We start from the raw sequence: 24,600 nt of genomic DNA on the forward strand, positions 1-24,600 counted from the left end.
GGTTGTTAGAGTCAAAACGTTTTTTTCTTGAGGGCTCAGATATTTTGCCATAGAAAATTCTTGTTATATTATCAGAAGCATTAAAATTTAAACATTTTTGCCCTGGTTGGTTTGGCTTAGCGGTTACAGCATCAGCCTGTGCTCCAGAGAGAGCTGGGTTCGGTTCCCACTAAGGGCACATACCTCAGTTGCAGTTTGTCCCTGGCCCTGGTTGGTCATGCGGGTGGCAGCCACTTGATGTATCCCTTTCACATAGATGTTTCTCTCTCTCTCTCTTCCTCTCTCTTTCTCCCACTTTATCTGAACAAAAAATGGAAAAATGTCTTCAGGTGAGGATAAAAAAGTAAAATAAAATTTAAACATTTTTTGTATAAAATAACCACAATAATAACCTATTTGGTGCTGAGTCATATACACAGGAACATAATCACAATGTCTGGTTACCTCAATTACATGTGCTTCTATTTATTTATGATCCCCTTGTATATAAGTACATTTCTGTGCCGTTGCTTATTGTTTGTGTTAAGAACAAAAAAGCCCAGTTAGTGGGGCTCAGGTTGAACATCAACCCATGCACCAGGAGGTCCCCAGTTCAAGTCCCGGTCAGGGCACATACCCTGGTTGTGGGCTCAATTCCTGGTGAGGGGGCATGCAGGGGGCAGCTGATCAATGTTTCCCTCATCATGGATGTTTCTCTCTCTCTCTCCCTCTCCCTTCCTCTCTGAAATCAATAAAAACTTTTTTTTTTTTTTTCAAAAAAAGAACAAAAAGATTTGGGAAGTAAATCTAATTTGGATAAAATATTTCCCAAGTGTACATTATTTGTACATGTTATCCTATCCTTGACTGTTAGCAAGAGAAGTATTATCTTTTTCTTTAAGTTGTAATTTTTTAAAATATTTTCCATCACCATTTATCTCTTCTATACCCTCTTCTACCTCCAACCTCTCCCTCCCCCCACAATCACCACACTTATCCACATCCATGAGTTCTCTTTTTTGCTCAATCCTTCCACACCCCCTGCCTCTCCATTACGCCCACCCCCAAGAGCTGTCAGCCTGCCCTTTATGAGTCTAAGGAGAAGTGTTATCTTTAAAAATGCCTGTTTTCCTTGACCTTCCTGTGGCTTATTGTGTATGGGTGTGTGTGTGTGTGTGTGTGTGTGACTTAAGTGTTTTCTTCTCAGGATGAGATGAATTTTATTTTAAACCATACTACACAAATTATTGTCCTCTAATTTAGCATCACATTGTTAACCTTGTATTCATTAATTCTCTGCTTATAAAAATTTGAAGAGCATGCATTATGATGCAGAGTGCATTAGCTGGCATGGTCCTGGTATGTGTGTGACCAGACACGTTATACTATTATTATATCTGTAGTTTTTATGTATTTGCTTCTGGACTGTTAACATACATTTAAGTGGTGATCATTACAGAAGTTGCCTTTTTTCCTTGACTTTGATTTCTAGCATCTCAGGTATTCAAGCACTATAGCAGCTCAGGTATTCAAGAACAATTATACTAAAAGTTTTGAGATTCATCTCTTTTGAAAATTATCTCTGGAACTTCATTGTTGCTTTTCAGACAAGATGTTTAACCTCATTCCAAAAAAATTACTAACATATTGATAGTGTTTATTCTTTTGTGCTTTAAAGTTTTTATTAAATTATTTAAAATCATTTAATGATGTTGTATTTAATTGGTCAGTGCTGTTATCAAGAACCAGTTTCTTAGCTTAAGAGAAAAACCATCTCTAATTTATGAGATTGTATAGTACATGTTTGTGTTCTCAAATCTATATCACTGTATGTACAAAATGAAACAATATTATAAGTGCTAGTTAAGTTTCCAGGCTAACCCACAAAGACACATGCATAACCTAATGTTGCTGACTTCTGCTATTAACTATACTAAGTTCAAATTCTGGGAACTGGGAGCAGGACAGTACAAGAGACAGTAGAAGAAAGAGAAAAGCTTCCTCTCTGCCAGCTACTAATATGTGAACAACAGAAAGTCTTTGGTTTTCCCAGACTTACTTGCAGAGTTACTTGCAATTTTAAATTTTAAATTTTTGTACTCTAAAAAACCATTAGTAGAATTTAGCCAATGTACTTTAGATATTTAATGGAGAAATATTTTTGCCCTGGGCTCAATTCAGTTTTACAGATTCCTAAATTCAGTTTTATTCAGTAAATTACTTTTAATCATATCTTCCTTCTTTCCACATTTGAATTCACATATTCTCTAAGTGCTAAACTTGTACACTATTAAGTAGGGTAGTTCCTGATATAAGGAAAAGCCAATGAGCACAACTTATATGTGTTGATCTTTTGCACATTGGGAAGGACTTTCTGTAAATATTCTTTTGTTTGAGGGGGATGGTGTGTATGGCAGGTGGGGGAAGGGGTGTATGTATTATTTTTCCTGAAAAGATTATCTTCTATATATTATTTTATATGATTTAAATATTTTCTTTTTTCTATAGGTTCATGGTAAATATACCAGCTCTAGAACAAACGAATCAGATTTTACACGTCTTGTTTATATTTTTACCCTTTCTGTGGGCACTAGGGATTCTGCCCCCACCCGATGCACTTTTCTTATGGGCAATGGAGCAGGTTTTAGAGTTTGGCCTGGGAGGCTCATCTATGGCAACCCACCTTCGGTAATAATTTTAAATATTAAAGTTATATGTAACTTACTCTTGAAGGACATTTTTTCTTTTTAAACAAATCCTTTTATTTCTCTGCAGGTTATTAATAATGTTCATCATTTCTGCTGGAACAGTTGTAACATCGTATTTCATTCCCAGCACTATTGGAGTGGTTCTTTTCATGACTGGACTTGGGTTCTTACTAAGTCTTAACCTAAGTGAGATGGGTTTTGTCTTCAAACACAGTGTAACCGGACACAGAGTTGGAAACAAATCTAAGGCTTTACCCAGTGGTTCAGAAAAACAGTTTCCTTGGAAGGAATGTCTCTTCTACCTCATTATATTAGTCTTGGCTCTCTTAGAAAGTATTTTGCTGCATCACTTTGCTTGTTGCCCACAGATTTCCAAAAACAGTCCTCAGGTTATTGTTGGCTATATTTTGATGATGTTACTTATAATATTATGGATACTTAGAGAAATTCAGAGTGTCTATATCTTGGGAATTTTCCGAAACCCTTTCTATCCAAAGGATGTACAAACTGTGACATTATTCTTAAAGAAACAAGCAAGGCTCATGAAGATTGGTGTTCTCAGACGGATTTTGCTAAATCTAGGTAGGAAGGTAAAAAATCTACTAACTTTGTGTTATATCTACAAAGTGTACAGAAATATTATAGAATTCCCTATTTATGTAACATACTTTATATAAGGGTTTATTTTATGTTTTGGTTTGTTCATTTGCTTGGGGGTTTTTTGTTTTGTTTTGTTTTTAGGTAATTTCTTAAATGGGCATTTAAAAAAAACATTATATTGGCCAAAATAAAATAGGGTAGAAGGGGTTACTTTGCCTTAATTAAATTTGTCTTATTGGTTTGTCTTAGTGTCACCTTTTGCTATGATAGCATTTCTTTCACTGGACAGTTCCTTACAAGGGCTCCACTCTTTGTCTGTCTCCATTGGATTCACAAGAGCTTTTAGAATGGTAATCCTAGTATTCACTTAATAATATTTTCTTATTTCTAAATTTAATTAAGATTTTGTTTACTTTAATAATTTACATAGTTTATCAAATTCTCCCTAATCAAGAGGATGATTTGTGCACTGCAGGTATGGCAGAATACAGAAAATGCTTTACTGGAGACAGTCATTGTATCAGCAGTGCAGTTGTTGACCCCCAGTATAGACATGTGGTGGAACAGAAGCCTGAATACAGGGATCAGACTCTTACTGGTAAATGTATTTTTTTAACAGATTTATTGAAGTGTATGTATTTCATATACCATAAAATCATCCACTTAAAGTATGCAGTTCAGTGGTATATATTCAGAATTTTGCAGCCATCACCACAGTCTAATTTTAGAATATTTTCAACATCCCAAAAGAAACCTGATACACATTGTCATTTCTCATTCCTACGCTTCATCACACCCACCCCCTGATCCAGCCCTAGCAACCATTAATCTGCTTTCTGTTTCTATGGATTTGCCTATTCTGGACATTTCACGAGAATGGAATTATACAATATGTGTTATTTTTAATCTGATTTCTTTCACTTATATTTTCAAGGTTCATCCATGTTGTATCATATATCAGTATTCTTTTTTGTGGCTAAATAATATCCTGTTTTGTGGATAAACACATGTGGTTGACTCATTCATCAAAAAAAGATATGTAGGTTGTTTTCACTTTTGACTATTATAAATAATGCTGCTATATACATTTATGTACAAGTTTTTTATTGGACATATATTTTCATTTATCTTGCATATGTGTATCTAGGACTGGAATTTCAGTCATCTGGTAATTCTGTGTTTAACACTTCAAGCTATTGCCAAATATTTTTCCAAAGTGGCTGCACTATTTTATATTCCCACCAAAAGTGTATGAGCATTCTAATTTCTCTACATCCTCACAAACACTTGTTATTACTGACTTTTTCATAATAGTCATTCTAGTGAGTGTGAACTGCTATCTTGAAATTTTGATTTGTGTTTCTCTGAATGCTAATCATTGCATCTTTTCATATGTTTATTGGCCACTTATACATGTCTTTAGGAGAAATGTCTACAGTCGTCCCTTGTTTATCACGTTTCATCTGTTCCAGACTCTAGCGGTTGCACTTGGCGTGAAGGATTCCTGGGGTGCTCGAATACATAGGCCTACAGTCCATACGTACAGTAATTTTAATTTTAATTGTAATACGTGTTATATAATTGACTCAGACAACCCAGCACGCACTGTATCATTCACTGTCTCAATCAACTTTTTAATGATATATTTGAAAAAACCGCGATAGAGTGAAGCCATGAAAGTTGAAGCACGAAGTGGCGAGGGACGACTGTATTCAGATACTTTGCCCACTGTTATTTGGATTATTTGTCCTTTTATTGTTGAGTTGTAAAAGTTCTTTATATATTCTGGATACAAGTTCCTTGACAGATATGTGATAAAAGTTTTCTCCCATTCTGTAGCTTCTTTTACTTTCTTGATAATGTCTTTTGAAACAAATAGGTTTTTAATTTTGATGTTCAGTTTATCAGTTTTTTCTTGTGTCATATCTAATATATGCTGCCTATCCCAAGATCATACAGATTACTATGTTTTCTTCTAAGAGTTTTATAATTTTAGCTCTTACCTTTGGTTCTATGATCTCTTTGAGTTAATTTTTACATATGATGTGAGGTAGGATTACAAATCCATTCTTTTTTATGTAGATGTACTATTGTTTCAGCACCATTTATTGGAAAAACTATTCTTTCCTCAATGACTTTTCTTGGCACCCTTGTCAAAAACCTAATGACAAATGTGAGGGCTTATCTCTGAACTCTCAGTTCATTGTCATTCATTTACATACCTATCCTTGACTATACTGTCTTGATTACTATAGCTTTGTAGTAGTTTTGTTGTTTTTTTTTTAGGGAGCCCAAACTTTTAAAAAGTTAGTCTCATTTATTGTGAGGTTGGAGAAAATTGTAACAAAGAACCTCATATAAAAGCTATATTCTCAAAAATATTGGGGCAATAAATTATACAGTTTTCCTTCTATGATCTTGAAAATTCATGAAGTGAATTGAATAAAGAAGAAGAATTAAAAATTATTTTTTAAGAACAAAAAAGGAATATAGAAGATTCTTTGAGAATGCAATTATTTTTTTGTCTCTACAGGTTGGTATCATACGTGATCGTCTGATTCAATTCATCTCTAAATTGCAGTTTGCTGTGGTTGTACTTTTGGCATCATGGATGGAGAAAAAACAGAGAAAATCAACCACCATTTTATGTATACTCAACATTGTTTTCTCTCCATTCGTGTTGGTCTTCATAGTTTTTTCTACACTACTCTCTTCTCCCCTACTCCCCCTCTTCACCCTTCCTTTGTTCCTTGTGGGGTTTCCCCGACCTACTCAGAGCTGGCCAGGAGTGGTGGGCACTGCAGCCTGTGTGTGTGCAGATACAGTGTACTACTACCAAATGATCCCAAGTTTGACCGCTGCACTGCAGTCTGCAATGGTAGCTGGAAGTTTCGGTAAGTAAATAGGTTGTGTTTAAATCCTCACTAATATATTTAAAGTACAAAAACATGAACACGCAGAAAAACAGTCTTTTGAACTAACCATCATACAAGTTCTAATACTTTGATATATAGGCAGAAAGACTAAATATGAAATAGATGTATATCTCCTGCTCCTTATTTTGAGGTAGTCAACAATTTTTTAAATTTTATTTTTAGAGTGAGGGGGAGAGAGAGAAACATCCATGTGAGAGGAAACGTTACTAGGCTGCCTCCTTGCACGCTCCCTACCAGGAATGGAGTCTGTGATCCGGGCATGTGCCCTGACTGCGAATCAAACCAGCAACCTTGCAGTACACAGGACTACGTCCAACCAACTGAGCCACACTGGCCAGGGCTGATTTGACAATTTAAAAAATTTTTTTCTTGAAAACCAAGTTGTAGCCTCATCATTGAAACATGAAAACAACTTATCTCTCCAAAATTTTATGTATTTATGAGTTCATATCAGGTAGATGCAATAGCTTTAGATCCATAAAGAGTGAAAATAGCTTTACATAGGATCAGATTGAAGAGTTTAATGGGGTTTGCTCATGTAGTATTAGTTCTTATACAGCAAAGTTACAGGGCAAAATAACATAAAGGTTTTGGTCAATGATTGGTTGCCTCCCAAAATGAAGGGCAATGTAAATTAGCAATTTTTTTTTATTAGAATGAACTAATTTTATGATAACTGTAATTTCATATTACTTTTATAATTTCATCCTATTCAACTATATTATACTTCTAAAGGTTGGTTTTAGATAAGGTATAAGCTGATGACAACAGTGCATTATCTCCTATCATAGGTCTTAGTCCTGAAACCTGTTTTAGAAATGTCCAGTGACTTCCTAGAAAACTGATGCCAGTAGCAATTGAAAATTAGAATATAAATGAAATGTTTACTTGGGTTGAACTTTTCTATTTATAATTATGTTAGATAATTTAGAAATAACTTTATCTTTGTAGTATAAATTTTTGTGAATAATCATTTTCCTCTTTATAGGAAATATTCTATACTTTTAATACTTGTATCCATTTTCAATTAATTTTTATTATGCAGTGCTGTGCCACTCTTTAAAATACCCATAAGATTAAACTCACATCCAAAATAATCAATACCTTAGTAATAAAGTAGAAGTTATACTTTATTATCAAATCAATTACACTCAACCAGTCAATGTGGCTCTATCACACTAATGTTTCTCTCTGTCCCTCTCTCTCTCCCTCCCACTCTATCTGATGATAAATAGAAAAGTATCCTCGGGTGAGGAATAAAAAATATGTATATTTTATAGCTAAAGGATGCATAGCATAATCAGCAAAGGGAAAAGTCACATGGGGTAAAAGAGACTAGATGCAAACTTCCAGGTGTACTCCTCCAGTGTAGTCACACAGAATGTTCTTAATTCCCAGCAATGTGTTGTGACAACATGTGTGATATGTTGACTATCAGGGAAGCTTATTTGAGACTCAATGCCTAGGGCTTTTATTGGGGCTGGTCATGAGGCACCCTTTCTGCCTAATGCATACCAACATTCCAGACTCACAAAAGGAAAGCCAGTGTTCAGTATACAGTATATTGTTTGCTCTGAAATACAAGTTTCAACATGCCAGTCAAGGGCCAACTTTGTAAGCAGGGCTTTCAAAGCTTATCAGTTAGTTTTGCTATGTTAATTCTTTCCTGCACAATACTTTGCACAAACAGATTTGCACAAAGGTAATTTCTGCAGCATTATTAAAATAGTGAAAAATTGGAAGCATCTGAAATGTTTAGTAAATGAGAAGTGAATATTCAAAGTCAGCTGTATTCATACAGTGATTTCTCAGTGCAGTTACAATGAATGACTTTAAGCTGTTTGCAGTCAACATGGGCAAATCTCAGATATAATGTTGAGAGAAAAATGTTTTTAAAGTATTTGTACAATACGGTAGGTAGCATTTTATGTAAATTTTAATACCACAAAACATTTTTTTAGTGATTGATTTTTGTAGAGAGAAGGGAGAAGGGAGAGAGAGAAAGAAAAACATTGATTTGTTGTTCCATTCATTGGTTGATACTTGTTTGTGCCCTGAACAGGGATCAAACCACAACCTTGGCACATTGGGATGATGCTCTAACCAGCTGAGCTGCCTGGCCAGGGCCCAACAAAACATTTTTTATGTATGTGTATAAAAATGTTCACAATGTTTTAAATCATTAATATGAACTTGGCTTTTATATACAGTATTTAACATTTTTCCTCATATATTTAACATGTAGTAAGGAATATAGCAGATTAGAATATAGCACATTGTAATTGTTTTCTGAAAACTATATCCTTGACTTTTTATGTATTATCAGCTGCAGAGAGCTTAATTTAATGCTTCATGATACCTAATGAATAGTTATTTCTCTTTTTTGACATAAAGAGAATGTCGAAGGAGTTGTGAAGTAGTTGAAAGTGTGTTATCCATTTTGAAGATTCGTGTGGAAAAATAAAACAAGCTTGAACAATTACTTAGTTTTCTTGTTTTCTAATTTCTTTTAGGTCTCCTCTTACCTGGTTCTCATTATTTGGGCCGTTTTCAGGATCGTTTAATATGGATAATGATTCTAGAATGTGGCTATACTTACTGCTATATTAACATTAAGGTCAGTGTGCATTTGAAACCTCTTTAGTACTATTTTTATAGATGTATGTAAAAATTTACCCGTGTGTACACATCAAACACTTAGCTCAATTTATCTTTTACTTACACTTAGGGATTTTTAAGTATATTTTAATATGCACATATTGATAGGCAGACTAGTATTGATTGTGTAGTAGAGCATAGTAACAGAATACGACTTCCCCCTTTTTGTCCAGTCCTGTTCTTTTTATCCCTATCTAGTTGGGCATCTCAAAAATATTACTCAGGCCCTGGCCAGTTTGGCTCAGCGGTTAAAGCGTTGGCCTGCAGTCCGGAGAGACCCGGGTTCAGTTCCCGCTAAGGGCACGTACTTCGGTTGCAGTTTGTCCCCGGCCCTGGTTGGTCGTGCGGGTGGCAGCCACTCGATGTGTCCCTTCACGTCGATGTTTCTCTCTCTCTCTCCCTTCCTCTCTCTCCCTCCCACTCTATCTATACAAAAAATGGAAAAATATCCTCAGGTGAGGATAAAAAATATATATATATATGACTCAGTAATATTTTCCCACACCTATATTATATAAACATTCTCAATTTAATGAAAACTTTTTTACCCCACTGCACCTACCTGCTTCACCCTGTTTCTCTCTTTCCTTTTAGAGCAAAATGCCTTATTAGAGTTGCTTATAAACCCTAATAATGTGGATCCTCTTATTGTTCTTTTGTGCTCCATGGCATGTGTCATATAAAGATATACCTTTTGGTGACAATCTTTTTTCTGTCTTTTTCAGTATTTTTGGACATGAGCTTGCTTAGCTATATATCATCTACTAACATTTATATAACACTTTAGAGTTCACAAACCACTTTCATTACTTACTTTAATCTTCATATCCCAATGTGCTAGGATTATTTTTCTTTGAAAGAGAAGAAAAGGGAATCTCAGAGAGATTAAGTGACCTACTCAGGATTGTGTACTAGCATTTGGTAGAGCCATGATTTAAAAATAGGTTCTGACGGCCCTGGCCGATGTGGCTCAGTTAGTTGGGCATCATCCTGTGCACCACAAGGTTTCTGGTTTAATTCTTGGTCAGGGCACATGGCCAGGTTGCATTCTCAATCCCTAGTAGGGGCGTGTAGGAGACAGCGGATCAATGTTACACTCTCACATCAATGTTTCTCTCTTCCCCCTTCCTCTCTCTTAAAAATAAAAAATCAGTAAACTATTCTTTAAAAAAAAAATAAGTTCTGATGTCACATTTCATGTCTTCTCCTTGGATCATAATAAAGCCTGATAGAATTATCTTTTATTAAATACACTGATAGTTTTGTAAAAGCGTATAAATAAGGAAAGAAAGAAAGAAAGAAAGAAAGAAAGAAAGAAAGGAAGGAAGGAAGGAAGGAAGGAAGGAAGGAAGGAAGGAAGGAAGGAAGGAAGGAAGGAAGGAAGGGAGGAAGGAAGGAAGGGAGAAAGGAAGGAAGGAAGGAAGAAAGAAAGAAAGAAAGAAAGATGGTAAGCAGGGACTTTGTACATCCTCTTCAGGTGATTCATTCCTTCCAAGGCAGTAATCAAAGTGTGTTTAAATTCATATAAGGCCCTGGCCGGTTTGGCTCAGCGGTTAGAGCGTCGGCCTGCGGTCCAGAGAAATCTGGGTTCGGCTCCTGCTAAGGGCACGTACCTCAATTGCAGTTTGTCCCTGGCTCTGATTGGGTCATGCAGGAAGCAGCCACTCGATGTGTCCCTTTCACATCAATGTTTCTCTCTCTCTCTCTCTCTCCCTTCCACTCTATCTGAACAAAAAAAAAAAAAAAAAAAAGGGAAAAGTGTCCTCGGGTGAGGATAAAAAAATAAATAAATAAAATATAAGAATGTATTTATAATACTCATTCTTTCAACATATATTTGTTGGATACCTACTGTGTGTTATGTACTGGTTTAGGCAATGAAGATATAGTTGTAACAAACACAGAGCTGTTTTATGAAGTTTACGATACAGTGGGAGGAAACAGACAATAATCAAATACATATATCTGTATTATTATTATTATGTTATTATAGTAAAAAAAACTGGAACTTAAGAATGGTTAAATAAATTGTGGCATATCCATACGATAGAATAATGCTCTCATATAAAGTAGGATGGGAAAGATACAAAACTACTGTGCATATTATATAATTCCAATTTTACTTTTCTCCTCCAAAAATTCTTACAATTTAAAAAAGTTTTGAATAAGTGTGATTCAACTTTGACTACAGATATAGTCTCTTAAAATCATAGTCATACTCAATAAAATTATTTTAATTCCTAGTGGAATTTCTATAATTTCTTTTGAAATAGTGGGATTACTTTTTATCTCTGTATCCAACATCAGATATTTTAAGTACCATTAAGTTTGAGTGTAACTCTTGAGGTAAAGAAAATTTTTCCACTTTTAATATTTCTATTTTGAGAAACCAGTTGATGGGCATTTACAAAACTAGTTGCTTTTCTCTGTGTAATAACATCATAAACTTGAGTAATTTTTTATTTCTTTTTTAGGGGTTAGAATTGCAAGAGACATCGTGTCATACTGCTGAAGCTCGAAGAGTTGACGAAATTTTTGAAGGTGCCTTTGTTCAAGAAGAAAAAATATGTTCTATTAATGGACACTTTGGCAATGTCTTGACACCCTGTACTGTTTTGCCTGTGAAACTTTATTCTGATGCCAGGAATGTCCTCTCTGGCATAATAGATTCTCATGATAACTTAAGAGAATTTAAAGGTGACCTTGTTAAAGTACTTGTGTGGATACTTGTTCAGTACTGCTCCAGAAGGTCCAGCATGCAGGAAAATGTTCACAAAACTGAAAATAAACGGACAGCATCTCTAATAATCCTGCCCGGGTTGAATACTTCACCACAAACCAGATCCCCAGAAGATACAGTTAGTTTAAATTCAGCAGCTTTAGATGACTGGTCTGATGATGTTTTGGGTGATGAGCCAACTACCAAAAAAGGAAATGAAGAAAAAGATCAATTAAAAGTTTTGCAAAGTATAAATGTGCCTCTTCCAGGATCAGCAGAATCACAGATGGTTGGTGATCATTCTATAGTCAAAGTTTCTGAAAATAGTCTTTACAAAACAGTTTTATTGGGATACCCTGCTATTGACAGAGGAAAACAAGAAGACATGGCATATATTCCCCTCATGGAGTTCAGTTGTTCTCATTCTCACCTGTTAAGCTTACCTAAAGAGTGGACATCTAACTGTTTGCCTAATTCCAAAATGCGGGAGATGAGCTTATTGTTTCCAGAAGACTGGTACCAATTTGTTTTAAAGCAGTTGGAATGTTTTCCTTCAGAAGAAAATGTCCCAAATGTACTAGAAGAAATTGCAAAGGACAGAGTTTTAAAAGACTTTTATGTTCATGCAGTAATGACTTGTTATTTTAGTTTACTTGGAGTAGATGATATGGATCCTGGTCCTGGTCATATACTGAGAGTGTACAGTGGTGTTTTGCCTTGGTCTAGTGCACAAGATTGGCTGACTGAAAAGCCAGAACTGTTCCAGCTAACACTGAAAGCTTTCAGGTAATTAATTGTTATTATATATACAAGTTGTAACATTGGCAGGAATATGTTGAATTTTTTAATAACCTAGAAGGAGATACACATTTATTTATAATTTTTAAAAATAATCACTTTCCAAAAAATGAAAAAATGGCTTAGTGTAGGTATTGTGATTTTATCAGGAGTACACTTTAATTTATACTTTCTTTTGTTTTTTTGTGGGGGGGGGATTATTTTTCATTTAGATTTCTTCATTTTAACTCCCATCATGTCTCCCTTTTGATCTGAAATACTTAATGTCTTAAAAATATTGATTAAACAGACTTCCAGTCAAGACGGCAGCGTAGGTAAACGCAGTATTGTGTCCTCCCACAACCACATCAAAGTTACAACTAAACTACAGAACAGCCATCATTCAAAACCGCCTGAAATCAGCTGAATGGAAGTCCTACAACTATGGAATTAAAGAAGCAGCCACATCGAGACTGGTAGGAAGGGCGGAGGCAGACAGGCTGGTCCCACACCCACGTGTGGCACATGAAAATCAGGAGGACACCTTGGCTTGGAAGGTCCTCCCTGAGGAGTGAGGGGTCCCCGTCCCACACCAGGCGGCCAGCTCGGTTCCAGTGCCAGGAAGAGAAGTCCCCATAACTTCTGGCTGGAAAAACCAGCGGGAACTGAGGCTCAGGGAGGCTGAGGAGGCTGGAGCCCCAGGCAGCTCCTCTTAAAGGGCCCGCACACGGATTTATCAGACTCACTCCCTTTAATCTTGGAGGGGAGGCAGCTCAAGGGGCGCCAGAGACATACAGGGAAGAACTGAGCTGTTTGGCGCTGGAGAGGGGGCTTTCTCCGGGACAAATGTGCTGTCAGATCCTTTGTTCCTTTGGTGAGCCCTTCCCTGGGGCGGCAGACAGCTGCCATATCTGGGACTCCAGCAACCTGGCTCACACTGGTTGCCCCGCCCTGGTAATTCCCTGAGGCCCCGCCCCACCCCACCCCACCCAACTTTCAGGCCCACCCAAGCTGTTGGCAGTTGCTTGACCATAGGATGGCCTGCCTTGAATCCTGCTTCAGGTTTTCCTAAATTTTTTCAAACAAGCAGCATCTGGTCTCAGCTAGCCCCATATCTCTCGTTAAGTAATACATAGAAACAAACACAGGGAGGCAGCCGTAATGAGGAGATAAAGAAATAGGTCCCAAATGAAAGAAAAGAACAAATCCCCAGGAAAAGAACTAAGAGAAATGGAGATAAGCAACCTAACAGATGCTGAGTTCAAAATACTTCTTATAAGGATGCTCAGTGAACTTAGGGCCTCAAAGAGCATAAAAAAGGACCGGTCAGAAATGAAGGAGGCACAGTCAGAAATGAAGGAGGCACTAACTGAAATAAAGAATAATTTACACAGATTCAATAGTAGAGTAGGTAAAGCCAAGAAGCAAACCATCGATTTGGAATATAAGGAAGCAAAAAACACCCAATCAGAAGAGCAAAAAGAAAAAAGAATCCAACAAAATGAGGAGAGTGTAAGGAGCCTCTGGGACAACTTCAAGCGTGCCAACATTCACATCTTGGGGGTGCCAGAAGGAAAAGAGAGACAGAACAAGAAATTGGAAACTTCTTTGAAACAATAATGGCAGAAAACTTCCCTAACTTGGTGAAGGAAACAGACATACAAGTCCAAGAAGCACAGAGAGTTCCAAACAAGATGAACCCCAAGAGGCCCACACCAAGACACATCATCAACAAAATGCAAAAGGTTCAAGACAAAGAATCTAAAAAGCAGCAAGAGAAAAGCAGTTAGTTACCTACAAGGGAGTTCCCATAAGGCTGTCAGCTGATTTCTCAAAAGAAACTTTGCAGGCCAGAAGGGAGTGGCAAGAAATATTCAGAATGATGAAAAGCAAGAACCTACAACCAAGATTACTCTATCCTGCAAAGCTGTCCTTTAGAATCGATGGCCATATAAAGACTTTCCCAGGAAAAAAAAAAAGCTAAAGGAGTTTGTCACCACCAAACCGTTATTATATGAAATGTTGAAGGGTCTTTTTGAAGAAAAAGATAAAATATATGAACAAACAAAATAGCAATGAATACGTATCTATCGACAATTGAATCTACAAACAAAATGAACAGGCAGAACAGAAACAATCTCATAGATACAGAGAACATTTTGTTGGTTGCCAGATGGGAGGGGGCATGGGGGGAATGGGTGAAAAATGTGAAGGGATTAAGAACAAATTGGTTGCTAGACTGACAAACCTCAAAGAGAAGGGGGTTGGGGGTGGGAGGAAATAAACCAAAGAACTTACATGCATAACCAATGAACACAGACAACAGTGGGAAAAGGCAGGAGGGGGGTGGGAGTGGGGAGGAAGGGGTCAATGGGGGAATAATGAGGAACATCTGTAATACATTCAACAATAAAGAAAAAATATTGATTCAACAAAATCTATTTCATTTATAAAGTTGATTTAAAAATCTGAAATACTTTGTTTCTCTATTTTTTAGGTATACTCTGAAACTAATGATTGATAAAGCAAGTTTAGGTCCAATAGAAGACTTTAAAGAGTTAACTAACTGCCTTGAAGAATATGAAAGTGACTGGTACATTGGTTTGGTATCTGATGAAAAGTGGAATGAAGCAGTTTTACAAGAAAAACCATACTTGTTTTCTCTGGGCTATGATCCTAATATGGTAAGGTTAAAAATGAATTTTTAAACGTTTTCATATATTACCTTGAACGGAAATCGGTTATAAAGTATTTGAACTTAGTGATAGAAATATGACATTCTACCTATATTAATTAGTTTTAAGGCTTTTGTAATCATGGTCAACATAGTCCAATTCTAAAACGACTGCTTATTTACTTTTACAAACTTAATAGCCAATTTAAAATGTTGTGTAATCATTGTGCAATAACTGACGTATGGAATAGTCAAATAAATTTAATTTACTATAGCAAAAGGATTATATTTCTATGCTAAATTCAATTGTAGGAATTATCACTTTGGATTTGATTCCTAGAAGGAAAATTAATTTATAAGTGGCAAAGTATTTCTTTTGCTGACATTTATACTTTATTGGAAGTATATCTGACCTGTGAAAATTAAGAAAGACTTCAAATAGTGAATAGTTTTTTTTTTTGAGATTTAGTACTTGTTCTCATTGCATTTAAAATGTTACTGAGGGAAAGATCTGGAAACAGCCCAAATGCCCATCAGTAGACAAATGGATAAAAAAGCTGTGGTTCATATGCACAATAGAGTACTATGCAGCTGTAAGAAAGAAAGATCTCTAATCCTTTGAGAAGACATGGTGGGACCTGGAAAGTGTCATCCTAAGCGAAACAAGCCAAACAGAGAAAGACAAGTATCATATGATCTCACTTATTTGTGGAATATAATGAACATAACAGTCTGAGGAATGGGGTAGTCCCAGAGACATGGAAGTGGGGTACAGACTGACTAGCCCTAGACAAAGGGGTGGTGGGGTAGAGATAAACCGCAGAACTTATATGCATGTATGCATGAACAATGGACAGGGACAACAAAGCTGGGGAGAGGGCGGAAGGGGGGGAGGGGGGAATGAGTGGGGGGAAAAGGAGAAACATCTGTAACAAAAATAAAGAAAGAAAAATAAATAAATAAAATAAAATGTTACTGAGGGAAAATAAGGATACTTGTGGACTGAAGGAAGAGAATAGAAAAGGCTCCAGATAACTGAGGGTGGGGGTGAAGAGCAAAGAAAAAAGATCCCTTTGGTTCCCGAAAATCTTCTGAAAAAGAGGAAGGCTTATCAGGCCCTCAAAGCCACCCAGGCAAAGCAGGCAGTTTTGGAAAAGAAGGAGCAGAGGGAAGGAAAAGATCTCGAGTTTAAGTGACTGGAATGGTTCCTACATGATGCCTGGCGGCAACAACATGACAGTGTGCGCCTAGACAACTAGAAGTGAAGCCTCGGGGTTTGGAAGTGCCAAATGAACACTCCTTGGCCTTTGCTGTACACATCTAAAGGATTAATAGAGTGAGTTTGATGGTACAGAGGACCATCGCAAGGCTTCGCCTGAAGATTTTCAGTGGTGTCTTTGTCAAAGTGACCCCCAAACCATAAAAACACTGAGGCTAGTCAAACCTTATGTGACCTGGGGATTTCCAAATCTGAAGTCTGTCCAGGAACTCATCTTGAAATGTGGACAGGCCAAAGTCAAGAATACAATCATCCCTTTGACAGACAACACAGTGATTGAGGAGCACCTGGGGAAGTTTGGTGTCATTTGCTTGGAAGACCTCATTCATGAAATTGCCTTCCCAGGGAAGAATTTCCAGGTGATCTCAGGGTTCTTATGTCCTTTCCATCTCTCAGTGGCTCATCAGCTAGCAAGGATAGAGTAGGCTTCCTCAAGGAGGTGGGCTCACCTGGCTATCGAAGTGAATGCATCAATCAGCTCATCTGGCAGCTGAACCAAATCCAGAATATCTGAAAGCACAGTCCATTGGAAGCATGTGTTTTTGTTTTTGGAATCATCCAGTATCTTCAAAGAAGATTATTATTTTTGCTACAACTTCAGAAACTGGAGGGGAAGGGTCAGGGAAAAGATGGAGATATTCCTGGCAGGCACTTCTCATCACAGCCCAGTTCCAAAAGAAAAATCCAGTGTGTTTTCCATGTTGGCCAGTGCCGCCTCCTCTGAAATCAGAAGAGGACTCATGCCAGGGAGGAGGGGTTCTGTTTCATCACATCTTCTATCCAGGGGTTTAATAATGAATGGATGCCCAAGCATGAATACAAGATGGCAGCATACCAAGCCCAAGGGCATATTTGAACCTGGGGGTTCCTAAAGCTTGTTTTGGAAAGAACTTGAAATACATTTAGAGGAGCAGAAACAGTGCTCAGTTGTCTGTTGTGAGTTCATGTTCCAACTTCAGTGACAGCTTTGTAAGCTCTCAGGCTTGGCTGGCTCTATATGTATCTGGTGGCTTCCTTACCCTAGCTCAGGATTTTAACATATTCTTAGACCTGTGAGAAGGGAAGGACCATTTCCCCAAGAAAAGATGCCTACACTCCAATATTTACTTGGAAGTTTAAAGTGTTCATAGACTCTTCTCAGGGACCCATGCATCTAATGAGAGAAAGTCCTGCACTGCCAGGATTGGTTACCCAGGTCCTGACTTTGCTAATCTGGTTCCATGTCCTGTGGAAAACCAGAGCTTACCGAGACAGCTTTTTCCCTTCAAGCTAATGGGTGTTTCCTGTTAACAGTGGTAGCCTGCCGGTGTGTCTCAGTAGATTGAGTGTTGTCCATGGACCGAGAGGTCCCAGTTCCATTCCCAGTCAGGGCACATGCCCAGGTTGTGGGTTCAATCCCCAGTAGGGGGTGTGCAGGAGGCAGCTGATCGATGTTTCTGTCCCACCCTTTCTCTCTAAAAAATCAATAAAAACATATATAACCCCCCCAAAAAAATAAAATAAAACTAAAATGTTACTGAGAGTACACAGTATGAAAGATTCGATGTTATGCACTTACGGGTTCCATGTCTGGCATTAGAACCTAGGAAGCTCTGTAGATGTGCTCCCTAATGAAAATGATGAAAGTTATTTTAAACAAACAGTCTTGGAAATGGTCCTAAAAGTATACAGCAAATGAAGAAACATTTATTCAAGAAAATCAACTAAAACCCAGTAAGTACAGTGAAAGACTGTAGTATTTGAGCCAAAACACGTTTTCTCCCAGCTCAGTAAGACAGAAACATTAATTCAGGCAGTATGGCTAGGAACACAGCTCCCTCCCCCCTCAGCTGTCAGTTGGAGAATTGACAGGACTTCAGCATTGTTCACCTTACTCTCAGCTACCTGTTTTGCGGCTAGGTTCTGAGAATGTGTAGTCAAGATGTGGGAACTCCTTTCTGATAACCCAGCTCATCGGGTGGAGGTTTAAATTGGACATGGTGCCACTGAGAATACTAGGGCCTTGATCACCCTTGTATTCCTGTAGGGTGGAGGTTCCACACTGGGAGAGGCAAAACAAGAAGACTCGAGGTTACTGCTCCCCTTTACTGAGCACTTATCTCCTAAAGCAGAGGTGTCACCCAGAGAGAAGAACATCGTTTCTTCCTCCGAGATTTTGTCCAGTAAGAGAAGCAAACCATTAACAAAAAACGAACAAAAAACTAATCTCTTCCCAAAGGAAGTACCATTATTTACAAAACAGTGTGGACATATTGAAGCCTAAGATTCTCTCAAAAACTGTGGAAGTTGTGGTAAAAAGTAATTAAGAGGCAGTTGGTAAATTAATCAGCAATATAAGTTAAACTATAGGCTGGGTAGATTAACAGAAAGAACCTGGAAAGAGCAGAGAAGAGCCCTCCTAGGGTCAGAATAAACCTCAGACTTTCATCTCCAAAGGTATTCTTTCAAAGGAGCCCAAATTTAATTGAATCAGTCTCTGGAGCAATTTATGCCCTAGATTATTATCGAAAATGATATTATCCTTATTGAACAATCAGTGGCATTTAACAGCTGGGTATGACTGGGCATTCACAAGGCTGTACTACCCAAGGAGCAACGTCAAAGACTTCATACTTGGCCAGGAGATGGGGATTAACTTCACTAAATCATCCAGAAACTCATTAAACTAATAAAATAACAAACCCTGCAGTAGGGGGAAGAGAAATTCAGCACCCAGAATTGCTAAGTGTTATCTAAAATATCTAGTTTTCAACGAAAATTATGAGACATGAAAAGAAACAGGAAAGTCTAACCCATACACCGAGGGCAGGAGGAGACGACAGAAATTGCCTGTGAGAGTGACCAGATGTCAGATTTAACAAAGATTTCATAGTGATAAATATGTTCAAAAGACTGAAGGAAACCGTGCTTTAAAAAGATTTAACAAAATGGGTATAAAAATAACATACCTTAACATAATAAAGGCCTTATATGACAAGCCCACAGCTAACACCATATGCAACAGTGAAAAGCTGAAAGCTTTTCCTCTAAAATTAGTAACAAGACAAGGATGCCTATTCTTGCCACTTTTATTCACCATGGTATTGGAAAAAGAAATAAAAAGCATCAAAATCAGAAAAGAAGTAAAACTGCAACTAATTATAGATAACATGATAATAATATATACAGAAAACCCTAAAGACTCCATCCTAGTGTGTGTGAGGTAATGAAGTATTACCTAAAATGAAAAAAATCAGCCCGGCCAGTGTGGCTCAGTGGTTGGACATCAACCCATGCACCAAGAGGTCACCAGTTCAATTCCCAATCAGGGCATATGCCCAGGTTATGGGCCCAATCCCCAATAGGGGGCATGCAGGAGGTGGCCAATCGATTTCTCTCTCATTGATGTTTCTCTCTCTCTCTCTCTCTCTCTCTCTCTCTCTCTTTCCTCTCTCAGGTCAATAAAGGGAAAAAAAATATTTAAAAAGTGAAAAAAATCAGATAACATGTTGACAAAGATATGGAGAAATTGGAACTCTATTACAGTGCTGGTAGAAAAGTAAAATGGGGCAACCACTTTGAAAAACCTGACAGTTTCTCAAGTGATTAAACATAGAATTACCATCTGATCCAGTTACATCACTCCTAGGTATATACCCAAGAGAAATTAAAACATAGGTACAAATAAGAACTTGTACATGGGTGTCAATAGCAGTGTTATTCATAATTGCCAAAAGATAGAAATAACCCAACTATTCGTCACAAATTGTGGTATATCCAAGCAGTGGAATATTATTTGACCACAAAAAAGGAATGAAGCACTATTACATGTTCAACATGAATGAACCTTGAAAACATTATGCTAATTCACAAAAGACCACATATTATATGATTCCATTCATATGAAATTTCCAGAATAGGCGAATTTATGGAATTAGAAAATACTTGAATGGTTCTTAGGACTGGGGGAATGAAGGGATAGGAGGGTAACAGCTAGAATACAAGGTTTCTTTTTGAGGTTGTGAAAATGTTCTAAAATTGGTGATAGTTGTACATATTTGAATATACTTTAAAAACTGTTGAATTGTACACTTTACATGATTAAATTGTATGGACTGTGAATTATATCTTAGTGAAGTTGTTTTTTAAAAAGAGCCTATTATGTGATTGTCCACCGGCTAGTGTTTATGACTTATGCACTGCTGAGGCCAGATGGGATGAAGGAATAGAGAAGGAGAGGAAAGAGAAGTAGTGGCATTTTGCTGTTCTGTTCATTGAGTGAAATGAATGTCAGGGAATTTTTCTGTCATACTTATTCAGATAATTACCAAATACAGATGACTCTTAATTCTAAAAATAAGAAACTTCTGTGTATACATTTTAATACACTACTTTCTAAGTTTGCCTCAATACATTGGAATTTTTTCTAAGTTTATAAATAAAATATAAAAGCCTGAATATAATATAATCTCTTTTTTTCTCCATCCACCCTTTTATACTTTACAGGGAGTTTACACTGGGAGAGTACTTACCCTTCAAGAATTCTTGATCCAGGTTGGGAAGTTAAATGCTGAAGCTGTTAGAGGCCAGTGGGCCAATCTTTCCTGGGAATTACTTTATGCCACAAACGATGATGAGGAGCGTTACAGTATACAAGCTCATCCACTACTTTTAAGAAACCTTACGGTACAAGCGGCTGATCCTCCCCTGGGATATCCAATTTATTCTTCAAAGCCTCTCCATGTACATTTGTATTAGAGTTCATTTTGACTTGTAAATGTACTGTCATCAAATGAGATGTCTTTATTTTTTTTCATTCTAGAAGAGTAACGGGGTGATTTCTCAGACTTCACTGACCTTCCCTCTCTCCTCTCACAAGTCAGATGCCTGGGAAAAGCTAAGCTCTATGAATTTGATTCTCTTAGCCATCTTAATGATTAAAAAAAAACTTTATGTCTAACAAAGTTAGAATTATTGGCCAATATTTGTGCCCTATCAATTGTGGTAGGCTTTGTTAAATATATAACATTTGTATAAGATTGGTAAACAAATTTTTTAATGCTTTCTTAAATGTGTGATAGGTGCCGTGACTTACAAAAGTCAATATCTGTGTAATTTTTACATACTTAAAAGATATACATGTCATTGTGTTTAAGTATAATGATAATGGATGCTATTAAAGGCTACATAATGTATATATATTTATTTAAAATATAATTTTATAGTATTTTCAAACTTTGTGCTGTTGTATTGTAACATGTAAAATGGGGAGAAGGTATGAATGTTTTCATATAATTATTTTCTTTACATATACTTCAATTCAGAAACCTTAATAATGTTTAATAAAATCTCTTCCAATAAAATATTTTTCTTCCAAGTATCCGTTTGATGCAGTTTTCTTCCAAGTATCCGTTTGATGCAGTTTGAATCTTCACAATCCCTAAAACTAGATTTAGGTGACCCTGGCTATCTAGCCACTACCCAGAGCAAATGTAAATCTTCTCTGGACTGACGTTTCCAGTTATTTTTATAATTTTTCATATTTAATATTGGACAATCTAAAATAAAGCACCTGAGGAGATAAGACAACATGACAAAACCCAAGAGAAATGATCGCTAATTTGAACAGACCAACAGGACATCCAGATAATGAGTTTTTAAGCACAGACTTGAAAATTATTACGTTTGGTACATTTAAAGATATAAAACACAAGATTGAAAGTGTCAACAGAGAATTAGAAACTGTACAGAAGAATTGACAAGTCTCAAACTGAAATATGTATCAGTCAAGTTTAAGAACTCAATGAATAGAAACTGGACACAGCTCAAGTAAGAATTAGTGAACTAGAAGTTAGGTCAGAAGTAAATATCTGATATGAAAAATGACACAAAAGAATAGAAAATATGCCCTGGCCTGTATTCTCAGTGGTTAGAGCATCGGCCCTCAGACCAAAGGGTCATGGGTTCAATTCCCAGTCAAGGGCATGTACCTGGGTTGCAGGTTTGATCCCCAGCCCTGGTCAGGGCACATGCTGCCGGCAATCAATTGATGTGAGTGTCTCACCTCTCTCTTTCTCTTTCTCTCTCTCCCATTCAACCCCCTCTCTCTCCCTCCCTTCTACTCTCTAAAAATCAATGGAAAAAAATATCCCCGGGTAAGGATTTTAATAAAGAATGGAAAATACAATAAGGATAAGAGACATAGGGGTTATCATGAGATCTAGCATACAAGTAATTGGAATTCCAGGAAAAGAGAATCAGGCAGAAGCAACATCTGAGGAGGTAATAACTGAGAATTTATCAAATTGTTAAGTGCCATCAATCCCTGCAAGATCAAAGCATGGTAAATTAGACCACATCATAAGAAAAAAACATATAAAAAGGAAATCAAAAAAGCAGCCACAAAGATATAATAGTACTATCAAAAGAGCAACAGTGCCTTGGCCGATTTGGCTCAGCAGTTAGAGCATCAGTCTGTGGTCCCAAGAGACCCAGGTTCAGTTCCTGCTAAGGGCGTGTACCTCGGTTGCAGTTTGGCCCTGGCCCTGGGTGGTCGTGTGGGTGGCAGCCACTCAATGTGTCCCTGAACAAAAAATGGAAAAATGTCCTCGGGTGAGGATAAAAAAAAAAAAAAAGAGCAACAGTATTATTAAACTAACAACTACTCAATAGAATATATGGAAACCAAAAAATCAGTGGAATATCTTAAATTTGCTAAAAGACAGTAACTGCAAACAGAATCTACACTCAGCCTTTCCCCAAAAACAACTCTCTAAGAATGAAGATAAAGACACTTTCAAACAGTAAATTCAACAGAAGATTCTCATAAAAGCAAACAAGTATATTTTCAGACAAAAGCAAAATGATCCTGAAGTAGCTCAGGGTACAAGAAAGGATGAACAGTAAGAAAGAAAAAATATGGTTAAATCTATATTAATAGTGATGATATAAAATAGTTTTGGAGGTTAAAATGTGTTAAAGTACATAACAATAACAATATATAAGTTGATGCAGCAATTAACAGAGTTTTAAAGAGTTCTAGATCCTCGCATTATCCAGGAAAAAAATGTAAAGATAACCAAGTAATTAAATTAGACTTGACTGCATCACCTATAGAATAACCACTTAAAAAGTAAAAAACAAAAACGAGTATGTAACTACTAAGCTAATCAAGAAGGAAAGTATAATAATAAACCAAAAAAGAAAAAAAACATCAAATTGTACCCTTTAATTTGGTGTAGTTTATTATACATCAATTGTACTTTAGTAAAGGAGTTAAAAACAGGATGTGTATTAAATCTGCCTGTCAATAACTGATGGCGTCTAAGGTCTCACAACACTTACCAGTGCACCCAGGAGTTGAGCAGAGTAACCCTAAAGCCGTAGCTTCTGGTGACTCTTCTACTGACTCCTTCTTGCACAACCCCACCTGTGCCTCACTTTCAGCACTGGGAGAATGGAACACACTATTTCCTTCCTATTTCAGAGGGTCCCTGGAGATAATAATTAGGAAATGAGATTGCAGTGTAAAATAATTAACACTTTTGAAAAGTCAATGTGTGAACATTTGGTTTCACAATTCTAGACTATCTTTGAGAAAATGAACTTTGACAAAAATCTGCCTTTCCTTCTCGGGCTGCTAACAAGAGAGAGAGCCTGAGGATGAAAAAGGGTTTATATGATATTAATTACATCTATAGGAAAACATCATATAGATGAATTTCTTAAAATTATTTATACCTCTTCTACCATTCATTGGCTGGTGTAATTAAGCAAACTGAATTCCTTTTTCCTTGATCCCCATACCATGCTAATTTCAGTCTCTGTGAGTTTTCATTCAATACATTCTGGAGGCAAAGAATGCTGGGCTTACCTACTCAACCAACCCTAAACACTGGCAAGCACAATGCCAAGCACTGTAGATTCAATGACAAGTAACACAAAATTCACCTGAACCCCAATTTCCTGAAGCCTCTCTTAGTCTAAATTCCACCCTTTCGAGGCTCAGTGCAAGTCATATCTTCTCTACAAAGAGCTTCCACACTAATCTATCTGCAAATCTCTCCCTTTTCTGAACTATTTGCACTTAATCTGTACCATGCCACATCATATTATTTTGTAACATTCTAGAATTGTTCCACCAATCCATCCTTTTTTTTTTTTACCCTAGGTGCAGTGTTGATTTATTAATCATAATTTCCATCACTGATCGCACAAGAGCCCTCTCTTATTTATCTCATTTTATCCCCATACTACACCCCCCATTCCTCTCCCCATCCTAAACAACCATT

General features: G+C 36.9%; 1 protein-coding gene and 1 pseudogene across 2 annotated transcripts in view; both read left to right on the forward strand.

The window, feature by feature from the left end:
* The window catches only part of PCNX4 (pecanex 4), a 40,573-nt gene extending 19,141 nt beyond the window's left edge, over positions 1 to 21,432 (forward strand). Inside the window, exons 3-12 of one of the 2 annotated variants that reach the window (XM_036241939.1) lie at positions 2,488 to 2,667; positions 2,755 to 3,269; positions 3,537 to 3,637; positions 3,763 to 3,885; positions 5,821 to 6,181; positions 8,737 to 8,840; positions 11,356 to 12,386; positions 14,875 to 15,061; positions 20,816 to 20,995; positions 21,132 to 21,432. In XM_036241939.1, coding sequence (XP_036097832.1) covers positions 2,488 to 2,667; positions 2,755 to 3,269; positions 3,537 to 3,637; positions 3,763 to 3,885; positions 5,821 to 6,181; positions 8,737 to 8,840; positions 11,356 to 12,386; positions 14,875 to 15,061; positions 20,816 to 20,995; positions 21,132 to 21,269 — 2,920 coding nt within the window. In that variant the 3' untranslated portion in view covers positions 21,270 to 21,432. Of the gene's footprint in view, positions 1 to 2,487; positions 2,668 to 2,754; positions 3,270 to 3,536; positions 3,638 to 3,762; positions 3,886 to 5,820; positions 6,182 to 8,736; positions 8,841 to 11,355; positions 12,387 to 14,874; positions 15,062 to 20,815 lie in introns of both variants that reach the window. The other variant, XM_036241944.1, reaches the window with a different exon arrangement.
* On the forward strand, positions 15,810 to 16,844 carry LOC118640883 (annotated as a pseudogene).
* Positions 21,433 to 24,600: the final 3,168 nt, after the last annotated feature.

This window comes from Molossus molossus, unplaced genomic scaffold (assembly GCF_014108415.1).
Source record: "Molossus molossus isolate mMolMol1 unplaced genomic scaffold, mMolMol1.p scaffold_m16_p_1, whole genome shotgun sequence".
NCBI classification, from domain to species: Eukaryota; Metazoa; Chordata; class Mammalia; order Chiroptera; family Molossidae; genus Molossus; species Molossus molossus.